We start from the raw sequence: 12536 nt of genomic DNA, 5'->3' as shown, positions 1-12536 counted from the left end.
ACTTTGTCATATCAAATGGAGATACTATGAGTCAGAAAAATTATTTTAGGTTTACGGTTAAAATAGCTTCGAGTGCAAAGGGTTAACAGCAGCTTCTGCTGTAAGACGTACAGTCGGAACGTCGATGCGTCGGCGTTCGTCATGGAAGCGTTAAAGTGGCCGGGAAGTGGCTCGCAGGCGATAACCCTAAGGGCTCCTGCGAGATAGCCTAACCGACGAGTCCTCTAGCAGGTCCTCTCCGACCTCTCTGTTGCTTCGTTCACAGATCGGCGACATTTTTACACGCGTATACGCGAATATTCGACGAGCTTGTTTCGCCGTCGAAACCGCTCGCCGCCAAACAGCGGACAGCATTCCAGCAAATTAGTATTTAAAAAGTAATCGAACGAGCCTCTCCGAAAAGTTCGAAGTTTCCTCGGAAGCGGGGGACAGAGTTCGCGCGATCGTCCACGATTATCGGGCCGAGGGGGTGGCAAGGGGATGATTTCGCGCAAGGGCCGACAGAAGCCGCGGAAAGGGGCGAGTGTTGGAAGGCGTAAGAGAATGGAAATCAATACGTGAAGTGAGCAGCCAGTTTCAGGCAAGAGCCTGCCGGCTTTAGAAAGCCTTGAGACGTCGTCTGTTCATCCTCTTTGTACCCTCGTGTTAAGAGAGCTCGAGCAAGCGCGAGAGCGAACGACACACCGTACGGAACGGCGACGGAAACTTTCAAAGTCCGAGAGAAAGAGAGACGACCGAACTTCCATTCAGGACTAATGGGGTTAAACGCCTTAGCCATCAACCGAACGTCTCCCTCTTGATTCTCGGACGTTTCGATTCGGCTTCACCGGTATTCCCGGAGTGAGCAAGCGTGGCCCCGACATCGTTTCGTTTCGTTTCGTTTCGTTTCGTTTCATCTTTTCGACCCGGTCCGAGACGATGCTCCGGATTTGCTTTTCTTTCGTTCGATAGACTCGCGAAAAATTAGCAACTTTCAACGAAACGATGTCGTCGCGTGCGCGTTTCACGAGTACGGAATCGCTCGTCTTCGATGAAATTCTGAACGACTGATATTTTTCGCGGCTTCCGACGCAGCTCGAAAATGAACGTATCGTAAGAGAAAGAAATACGCGATGAGCAAAACTCCTATAAGATCTGATTTATATTAAAGGCGAAAAAAAACAGACGAAAAATACAGTCGCGCTGTCACTCGGTATGCTAATTGCAACGAGAACTTTCCAAGTACAGTAATGTCTCTCTAATTGACGCTCAGATTGTCTCCAGAGAAATAGACAATTTGGGAAGAGGAGATACGATTATTCGAGCCTCGCGTCTCGTTTTTATAGTTGTTGACGATCGGTGACTATAAAAATCGTATCTTCTGTTTCCAAATTGCCCAATTTTTGTGCGCGATCTGAGCGCGAGTTACAGAGAAATTATCGTAATTATACACCAACCAAGATCAACGCCTAGAATTATCGAGTACCAAAGGCAACTAGTTTGCATTTATTTTTAAAATTACCAAGATCGTATTTATTAGCAAATATGTGGATAGATATACATCCGGTAACTTCTTACAAAAGTGTTTTTTACGGTTGCAATAATAAAAAATTGAAGGATCTCGAGTATGCAATTTTTACGAGTCACGTAATTCTGGCGTTTCGAGTCTAAAGCACATTTAGACTCGTTTTGAGCTCATTTCGAGACGGTGCGATGACATTCTCCTGTGCCTCGAACTTCTACTCCAACGAAAAATGTGACAGCTGAATGTAACGATGCGGTCCAGTTCGGTATTTGTACAAAATATTTATAAAAAATCATATAGTTTATGTAATATAGTTTATATAATAATATATATATATATATATATATATATATATATATATATATATTAATATATAATATAATATAATATATATAATATAATAATATAATAATATAATAATATATATATATAATAATATAGTTTAAAAGCCCCGCTACAACACGGTGCTACGGAGAGCCTAACTCCGTTATTTCCAGACGCTTAATTCTTATTTTTAACATTGCCTGGTCTTTTTACGCGACATCTGCAACCTGTGCCAACTGAAACGCTCTCCGAAGGGTGAAAACCGTGAACTCGACTTTGACAAAAATGTGCAATAGGCGCCCTTTTTGTTCCCGGTTGATATTTTCTGCCCGATATTTTCTACTTAGTTGGAAAATCGTGTCGTCGTTCTCAGCGGTATTACAAGGCACAATTTCGACGGTGGAACAAACAATGAAAAGAACATGAATTTACCTTTGTGTGCCATATCGTCAGCGGTGACAGAGGCTAGGAGGCCGGTGGCGCCCGGCCATGGAGCGACCGCAGCGCCAAGCTGCTGCGAAGGCAGAATCTTCGGGCTTTTAGGCACTTCCGGTCACTAAAACAAATACAAAGTTTTCGTCATCGATCGACAGCAAATATCTGAAAGTATTATTTATTCACACCGAAAATTGCGTTCGGCCTGTATCGCGCGACGACGAGGCCTGACGAACCTTGACACGCGCTCGCGAACAATAAAACCCAAGCCGAACAGCGTTCCTGCGCCGGGTCAATGAATAATATCCAAAAACGACACTGTATCGGCGAATCGACTTTTTGATACTGCGAACGAGATTAGTTTCGGCGTACATTGTAAAATTCTGTCCACACGAGGAGAGCCACCTGTGTAAATTGAAATCGTTCGCGTGAACCGGCGCGCGGGTGCGATTCGAGCGTGTGTCTTCGGCCGATTAAAAAGCCCACGAGATTAAGGTCTACAAACGTGTCGCGCGTGTCGCCAAGAAAATACGTATATTCTCGGGAACGAAACGAGCATGTTCGACGAGCGATGTCGCGACACCGAGCGCGAGCTGCGTTAACGCGAGAAGCTCGTGCGCTGCGAGGCCGCCTCCTCGCGCTTTATTTTCTCCGATATCGGCTCGCATTCGGACGGTATCGACAGTCACGCCTAATTAATACGCTTTCACCGAGCTCAATGACAAGAAAGATCGTAATTACCGCGCGCGCGGCACGATATTCCCCTCTAACATTGAAAAGGTGTCTCTCCGTTCTAATTGGCTCCATCGTAACGAGCTGCGGTGCGGAAAGGGCACGACTTGTTGAGCAAAAGAATCGGCATCGCTTCTCCTACGAGAGAGCTTAACGGCATAATGGCGTTTCTCTGCGGACGCGAAATCCCTTTTAAAAGCTTAGATACACGAGGTCTCGTTTTGAACGGCGCGCACCGCGACGTTCGCCGCCTCGAGTGTCGTAATTACCCGGCCTCGTGCTCTCCCTCTCCCCCATTTTCCTCCTCTCTCTCTCTCTCCCCCATTTCCTCTCTCTCTCTCTCTCTGCCTCTATCTGTCTCTCTCTCCCTCTCTCTCTCTTCCTCTCTCTCTCCCCCCTCTCTCTCTCTTCTCTTCTCTAGCCCTCCTTCCTCTCCTTGTAGATTGTAGATGATTCTCGCTACGCTCACTTACACACGTGCACCGCCCACTAAACCTGTCGCCGTGCCGCAATACAAGTGAGAAAGAGAAACGTGTATCGTTTGAGAGCGATGATAAGGGGTCGGGATACAACCTCGACGGTGTAATAATTAGTGCACACACGCGAGCGTATCGAACCTGATTCCACGAGAGCCCGATCTATAGTTTGGCGAAGATCTGTTCCCAGACCTAGGAGTCGCAAATCAATTTCGCTCGTTAGCGTCGAGACTATCGCGAAGCAGTCGCCTGTCAGCGACGACTTATTTCAGCGACAGAGATCGAAGACTGTTCGACGCTATTCGGCTTTCGGTTCATTTGGAAACGGTAACAATTGCACGCAGCTATCGCGCAGTTATCGCGTCGATCGATTCTTTTTCTTCTTCTTCCGTGATACGTAGACCGAGGCTATTTAACCGTTTGCGTATCAGATGGTTCTGAAGAAACAGGATCGAAAAGCGCCGAAGAGCGCAATAGCGCTCCTTCGATTATGTGTCGAAAAAAGCCGAAGAGTGCAATAGCGCTCCTTCGATTATGTGTCGAAAAAAGCCGAAGAGCGCAATAGCGCTCCTTCGATTATGTGTCGAAAAGAGCCGAAGAGCGCAATAGCGCTCCTTCGATTATGTGTCGAAAAGAGCCGAAGAGCGCAATAGCGCTCCTTCGATTATGTGTCGAAAAGCGCCGAAGAGCGCAATAGCGCTGCTTCGATTATGTGTCTAAAAGAGCCGTAAAACATAAAATAAAACGTTACGAATGAAAATATATGTACTATTAATTTAGAATAGGTAACAACAAAATGCAAATTGGATTACTGACAGCGATGCGACGCGCGACGTATACATCCATCTGAAAGACGGAGCACGTTTCGACAAATTTCGGGTGGGCCGTAAGTCGTCCGTTTCGGCCAAATGGCCTGGCTTTTCTCGACACAAAATCTGAAGAGCGCAAAAGTGGCTCGTGGTACGCAAACGGTTAAGAAAAATAAACATTATGTAAGGCAATTCCGAGAAGCAGAAGTTAAATGAAAATGTATTTCCACTTTCAACTGTTTTTTTTATAAGTCGAAGATAGCGTAACGATGCGTTCAACTTCTCCCGATTTCCTTACAGCTTTGTAACCGACATACTCATTTTTGTCATAAATGCGTACAGTCCGCGAGATTTAGTGGAACAACCCGGACAAATTAACCCTTAGGGGACCAAAACTATTTATTTCCAGCTTACACACTGCCAAGTGTCCAGACTGTTTTTCAGACGAAGAGAAATTTTTTACTGAACATTTTTGTATCGAATATAGAGATGTTCATTTTTTTAAAAAATAAAAATTCGTTGATATATTTTCATCGGAACAATCGTGCCTATTCCTCCAATGTTTCCTGCCAGATTTTACGGTTTTATTGATCTCTGCCGCGTGTATGGCGGCATTGGGCCGTTAAGGGTTAAACGTGCATTATACAATAATTGTGCAAATGGGAATAATAATAATAATAATAATAATAATAATAATAATAATAATAATAATAATAATAATAATAATAATACTGTTCTTGAAAAGGATCTGGCCGCGAAGTGAGCAACGCGTGGAAGTTGCAATTGAGCCGTTTATTTTGAAAGTGGCGTGAGTCACTTTGTTTTTAAGTCGACATATTTAAGAGTTTGCGTTTTAACACGTTTCAAAATATGGATGCTAACTTTCGAGAAGATTTACTTGTATTTGTTATCTCAGGATACTGATATTTTTGTCGGTATAAATAATTTCGTATAAACATGAAAAAAATCACCACTTTTCATTACGGTAAAGTGACTTCAGTCACTTTCGAAATAAACGACTCAAATATGGACTTAGGCCACTTAGATCGGTCCCGTGATCTAAATGTCGTTGAGATCGATTTCCTATTTATCTTATGTAAAAGCATCCCGCCCTTCGCACATCGTACGGTGTCAAATCATTGATTCACCTTGTAGCCCGTACAATCGTCCTGAATAAACTATTGTGTTGAGATCTGCAGTCGCGTTTCGTTTCGCGTTCCACGAGTCTCATTCGCCGGTCCCATCGAGACGGTTCCCTTTGTCGTCTGCGCGGAAAAAAAAAATAACGATTTCAGGATTTATTACCCTTAATTGGTTCATTACCGGCGTGTGTTTTCTTTTCGGGGTTATTCAATGAACAACTTTCCTTCTCTCTCTCTCTCCTAACGCGTTGCTTTCCTTTTCTCGACGTCTCTTTATTTAGCCTGTGACCAAGAGTATCGTTTACCATCATTCTTTACACAGACACACGGATTTTCCGTGTCAGTTAACCTTGTTCCCGAAATTGTAGCGTGTTAGAAGTTTCGGCAGATATTTTCGGATCTCGATAAATCAAAATAAATTCGCTTTCGTTGGAAATTAGAAATTTGTTTGACATATCGTTGGTTTAGTTTAGGTCCAGAGATTGATATTCGGTAGTTCTATACATTTATTTCGAAAACGTATAAACAATTCGGCTTACAGAGGATTAAAATTGAAACCGAGATAAATACATGATATTCACACTTTTCGATTAGCAATTGAGCCGTTTATTTTGAAAGTGGCATAAGTCACTTTACCGTAATGAAAAGTGGTGATTTTTTTCATGTTTATACGAAATTATTTATCCTGAGAAAAATATCAGTGTCCTGAGATAACAAATACAAGTAAATCTTCTCGAAAGTTAGCATCCATATTTTGAAACGTGTTAAAACGCAAACCCTTAACACGTTCCGTGCCACGTGTACCATCGATGGTACACGCTTGCATGTTTACTTAGTGAACCGAACAAATTGTTTACAAGAAATTTAGAACCGAAGAATCAATTTCCACCGCAAGAATGGGCGTTGATAAGTTTTTGTTACGTTGTTATGTGTACGAGAATTAATAATTGCACGTAATACATCAAGTTTTAGTCAAATATCAAAGTGTGAAGATTCGAGTAAAAAAAGCTCGGCACGGAACGTGTTAAATGTATCGATTTAAAAATAAAGTGACTTATGCCACTTTCAAAATAAACGGCTCATTTGTCAATTATTTCCGGTCGCCCGTGGTTACATGTACAACTTAAGTTATGTGTCAATAAAGCGTTCGAGGTTACTTATATTCCGAGTAAATACGATAATATTGAACACACAAGTTTTCAGAGTTAGTTCAATGATTGAGCCGTTTATTTTGAAAGCGGCCATTTATACTTAAATCGAGATATTTATTATTGATAATGTCCGAAGGCAATGATGAAGGTAATTTTAATTAATTCGTATTTAACAAGTTAACCTCAGTTTTTGGACAATATATAATCAGCATGTTTAATTAATGCAGTTAAACAAAATTTACGCAACATACATACCTGCAGTTAAATATAAAACTTAAAATTTAATATATTAAATTTTAGAAATTATTTCACCCATGGGGAAGAACAAAACGACAAGAGCGATACTTTTTTTACTTTAGATAGTGAAGAAGAATTAGTAACTAATGATTTCAAGGAAAATCGAAAAAGGAAGAGAATCATAGAACAATATTCGTCGTCAGGGGATGAAGATTCAGATAACAATGGAGAAAAGATTGATGAAACATGCATCCGAAAAGTGCGAAAGATTAAACGGAATTCAGGAAAAACATATTGTACCTTTAAAAGTTTTCCAAAACAAAACGTAGATGAGCAGTAAATTGTTTTGTAATTTATGTAGTTAAAAAATGTTTTGAATCGCATAAATTATGTTTTTGAAGTCCTGTGAAGATATATAAAATAAATTGAGTATATATTGTTTTTTTTTTCAATTTAAAGCATCTTAAATTATGTTGAATGGACTTGGGCTCCTTCAAATTTTATAACGAATCTGGTTGTTAATTTTGAAAGTGGCCTAATTTAATATTATTTAATATTAATAATAATAATAATAATTTTAATATTACATCGGCAAACTTCAGGATAGAAATTTAGGACTTTGAAAGAAACAAACTTTTCCTCTGTAAGTATACTCGCCGTCGAAATAATTTACACAAGGTTTATCGCATAAATTACAAAAGAAGATTGTCGTGTTTATCGTAAAAATAATTTAATTATAAAAATAACTGTAATTATTTCATATGTTACACATAAACGTTACACCTATGAATAACAGATGAAGCGGCTGGCCGATACTGTAGACCTATTATTTCGTTAGACGCTTGCACTATTCTCAATCCGAATGTTTCAATGTCGTCAACAATTACCCGGAACGAACGATAGTTGCTTCGTCACGGTGCAAACAGCAACACGATAGTGACTCGGAAACACGAACATTGCAGTTATCCGTTTCTAACTCTCGACAACTGTCGAAGTAAATGCCTCTCGAAGAAAGCATTTGCGAAAGCATACTTTCGAAAGACCAATTCGTTCGTTTCAGAGTTCTAAATTGATAACCTAAAGTTCAGCGATTTAATCCGGGACCACCCTGTATATTAAAATAGTAATTACCATCGACGAGCTCGCGCATCGTTGAATCTCACTTTTTTGCTCGTAATTATGTTTTAAAGGCGGGAACATGGTCGGATACGATGTTACGTTTTGTACTCTTTTTTTTTGTTGGTTTTGAAGGGAGGAAAAATTACGAGATATACGCGTGACAGGGGATTGCGAGCAAAGAGGACGGAGGAGCCGTGGGGGCGACAGTAAAAAGAAGAAGTGTCGCGGGAAGGGAGAAAAGTACATCGCACTCGCATATTGTGCAAGGGGATTACCTCGGATTATGCGCGACTGAGCGCAAACAAGATCTCGCTGGCTTGTGTTTACAAGACGCCAAGCTGTCGATTTAGTAAACTCCGACTCCGGCTCTTCGTCTTTGTTAATTTGCATTGCGTCGGGGCAACTATTAGCGCAAATATCTGACCCGAGATCCGGTTCTCGCGCCGATCACTAGACGGCATCTATTTCACTGCGTACGAATGCCATTCGGATTATATTAATTTCGCTTGCTTTATATTATTATTATTATTATTATTATTATTATTATTAGTAGTAGTAGTATAAATAATAATAATAATAATATTATTATTATTTATTAACACGTTGAATGCCACGGGGGTCACCCGTGACCGGTGCTTAAATACTATGCCGTCCGCAGATCTTAGATACGATTCTTTTGTTTGACGCCGGCATAATAGCTTGGAAATTTTAGATTTTAACAAAAATTTCGAAGATGGCGGTAATATAAATTCCTAAAATTAAGATAAGTCGTCCAAGAATTTTCGTACTTAATTCTTAGTTAAATAAGCACGATGCTATAGTTAGTTCGCCGCCTTTTAACACCCAAGAAATATAGTTCAAACGTTATTTCAGTTTTTTAAAATGGCACCAAAGTGGTACCACCGGCATACAACGGATAGTTTTTGCATGGCACCAGCGTGGTGCCATCGGACGGCATAGTGTTAACTTGGCGGTGACGCCATGGGGGCCACCGGTGACCGGCGCGCCCAAATTGATAGAAATATATATAATTTCAAAGAAATGTCAATATCTAAAATTTTGTATCATTACCATCGTCGATTCGAACAGTGACCCCTGCCGCAATTAACATGTCAAACATGGTTATACACTGTGACTTATCTATCGCAGATAATATTTCAACATTATATGTATCGCATAAAAGAAAATTCATCGCGGCGCCACGGAAAATTTCTGTAAAACCGGCGTGGCATTCAACGTGTTAAACGAGCTAATTACCCTTTAGATTACAGAAAAGAATACAGACTAACAATTTAGTTCGAGCGTGCGCGGTGTAAATTGCGTCGGGAGATTCGTGAGCCACAGAAAAAATTAATGTTATCGGTGCAAAAGTTTGCATTTCTAATCATTCTATTTCGATACGATTATATTATATTATTATTCTTTATATTCGTATTATAAATCGTATAAAGACCCTGGTAGATCAAATCTTTCATAAATAATCATAAATCAAATAATGTAATTCCTGCTCGTGCCACGTACGGACGAAACATTAATGGCGAGAGGGGGGAGGGGGTGATAGAAAATTCTGCAATAATTTTAACGGCGAACCTACCAAGCTCAAACATTTACCAACGCGTGCTGCTTTGTAAAAATAACAAGATCTAATTTATCTAGACCAGGGGTGTCAAACTCGCGGCCCGAGATGATCATATTTGATGTCAAGTATCAGGACGTAAACAATAATTTAACTTTATACATGTTTATTACAATGTACTAGTCAGAATAAAAATATTTGTTTCTATGAACATTCATTTTTGTTTGCGGCCCACCTAAAGTTGAGCATTGTTTATTTGGCCCAAGTTAGCTTTTGAGTTTGACACCCCTGATCCAGACGGTTCGCGGTTGTCGTTACGATGGAAATCTGAACGAACGAATTTGTTTCTGAGAAAATGGAAAAACGTGAAATCGGCCATTTCGACCGGCACGGCGGCAGGTTCGGCGTTAAAAAATCTACCGAAGTTCGCCGATCAGAGTGACGAGATTCTTCGCGCTCGCACGGCGAAAGGGTTAAATATGATAAAGACAGCTGAACTCGTCCGTCCCTGCCACCGATCCGGCTTCCTCGTAATTCAGCGAACAAAGTGTGACCGATGAACGGGCTTGTAAAGTCTTCCGCGCAAGTTTCGCGGGACAATTATTCGAGCCGCGTTCTACAGCCCTTCAAGTTCTTTGCGGCGCGTGGTAACAACGCGAAACACCGGCAGAGCTTGGTATTATACACGCGGATGGTAATAGGTTCCATATCCACCAGCTCCCGGCGCATTATGCTTTACATTTCCGGCGAAACACTGTTAATGGCACCGCCGCCACCACCACCACCGCCACACCACCACCACTATTACCGTCGCACTCTAAATCCAACCCCATAGTACACGGTCGAAGCCCGCAGGAATTAACTGCTCGCCCGCTCCTCGTTTCCCCTCGACCCCCCCTGCTGCTGCCTTACGCAGTGACTTCTCCGCCGCCGTTCTATTTCGCGAGCATTAATTAATAATTTCATCGGACGAGAGTATAAACGCAGCATTTATTCGATTCGATGGGAAAAGTAACCCCGGCTCGATCCTGTATCTGCCGAACGAATCTCGCAGATTTACTTGGGAACATGTGAAAAACGCGACACGATAGACAGCTTCGGAATCGTCTCCGTTTTGTTTTTTGTTTTGTATCAAGGATCACGTACGAATTGTTCGCTGTAGCAATATTTTTGCACTAGCCAGCGGGACGAGAGACATTTTATTGGCCAACGTTAATTCGCGCGCGCGTGTGTAACATTTATACGATTCACGGGTGCTCAACGACTCGTTCATAACGCGAACAGTTAACTGGCTGTTAAACGATTATAGATCTTGCGGAAGCCTCTCCTCAGCCGTGCACAAGGATTCACGTTAATGAAATTCCGCGTTACGAGAGGAAAATCGCTGCTTCCGCCTTCGTGCCGTCATCGGTGGCATCTAGTCGCACCTACGTGCAATATTTCTCTGCCTATAAAAAAAAAAATTATTTACCTCGACGATGTTTAATTACAGCGGAACCTTTGTACCGTGGAACCTGCTCTTCCGAATAGTTCTCCTCTGTGCTCCGTGGACTTGGAATTTCGCGAGCTGTTCATTTTCTTTTATTCTTCTTCTCCGATCGGTAATTGACGTTTGCCGAATTATTCTGGGATCGGTGCAACATCGCGAATTGATCGCGCGGTTGTAACGGTAAAGAAGATACCCGGTCCCGAGTTCCGGCGACTACTATTTCCGGTTTGCGAACCGGTTAGTCCCACTACTTACTGGTGGAATTTGTAATTGTTTATTTGCTAATAATACAATACGAATATAATACAGTGATTGAAAAGCAGCTAGCGGATATGAAATGTATAATACGTGTATGTGTGACGCAAAATGTACTTTATGCGAAGAAGAGTAAAGAAAGCGCGTTTAAAGAAAGCGCGGTTGCGCTGCTTGGGATTCTTCGACAATGTTTTTTCAATACCCCCGCTGGGACTCAAACGGTTCAATTATCCAACGTCGATGTTCTTCGAAGAATCTAGCAGCGATCCCGATCATGTTGGAATTTGTAATTGTTTATTTGCTAATGATGCAATACAAATATGATACAGTGATTAAAAAAGCAAATATATATATAAAATTATATATATTATAGATAATAAATAATATATATTAAATATAATATATATTAAAGAAAAGCAAAGTAATATAGCAAATATATATAATAAAGCGGATATAAAATGTACTTTATGCGAAGAAGAGTAACTGTATGTGAAGTCGCGGGACCCCGCTGGGACCCAAACGGTTAAATTATCCAACGTCGATGTTCTTCGAAGAATCTAGCAGCGATCCCGATCATGTTGGAATTTGTAATTGTTTATTTGCTAATAATGCAATGCAAATATGATACAGTGATTAAAAAAGCAAATATATATATAAAATAATATATATTATAGATAATAAATAATATATATTAAATATAATATATATATATATATATATATATTAAAGAAAAGCAAAGTAATATAGCAAATATATATAATAAAGCGGATATAAAATGTACTTTATGCGAAGAAGAGTAACTGTATGCAAAGTCGCGGAGATACTGTCCGAATGATCGTCTTCTAGGCTGATGAACGCCTCTGTAGTTCTCTGGGAAGTGTCTTGAACTGGAACGTGCAGTCCTTTTATACTAAGTTCTTTAGACGCAATTAGGCTGCCCTCTCCACTATTCCTTTAGGTAAATTCCAGGTAAAAAAGAGTCCTAATGTATACGTGTTTCCCCGAGAAGCTCGGGCTTGTACCTGCATTTATTGTCCCTATGTAGACACGTGAGTGTGCGAGTGTGAGTATCGTGGTATATACCAACACTTACTCGTCTACAGCGATAATTGTAAGAAGAACTGTAGAAAAAAGTTAGCAACACGCTCGCTTCTATATTCGGTCGAACTGTCCTATTTGGTCCGCTTCGTTGTCGACGTGCAAAGTAGAAACAATTGATCTTCATTTTTCATTTACCACTTTTGCGTGAAGAATAACGGAATAAATATCAGCGGTCCGTGAGACGGT

The 12536-nt window shown here is 40.9% G+C and overlaps 1 protein-coding gene across 3 annotated transcripts in view; it reads right to left on the bottom strand.

The window, feature by feature from the left end:
• LOC117227230 (paired box protein Pax-6) overlaps positions 1 to 12536 on the bottom strand; it is a 128127-nt gene that overhangs the window by 111823 nt on the left and 3768 nt on the right. For all 3 annotated transcript variants that reach the window (XM_076522894.1, XM_076522896.1, XM_033482310.2), the window contains exon 2: positions 2261 to 2384. In XM_076522894.1, coding sequence (XP_076379009.1) covers positions 2261 to 2273 — 13 coding nt within the window. In that variant the 5' untranslated portion in view covers positions 2274 to 2384. The remainder of the gene's footprint in view (positions 1 to 2260; positions 2385 to 12536) is intronic.

Source organism: Megalopta genalis, chromosome 6, assembly GCF_051020955.1.
Source record: "Megalopta genalis isolate 19385.01 chromosome 6, iyMegGena1_principal, whole genome shotgun sequence".
In the NCBI taxonomy this organism is placed as follows: Eukaryota; Metazoa; Arthropoda; class Insecta; order Hymenoptera; family Halictidae; genus Megalopta; species Megalopta genalis.
The sequence above is the reverse complement of the archived record's forward strand: the minus strand, read 5'-3'. Positions and strand labels throughout refer to the sequence as shown.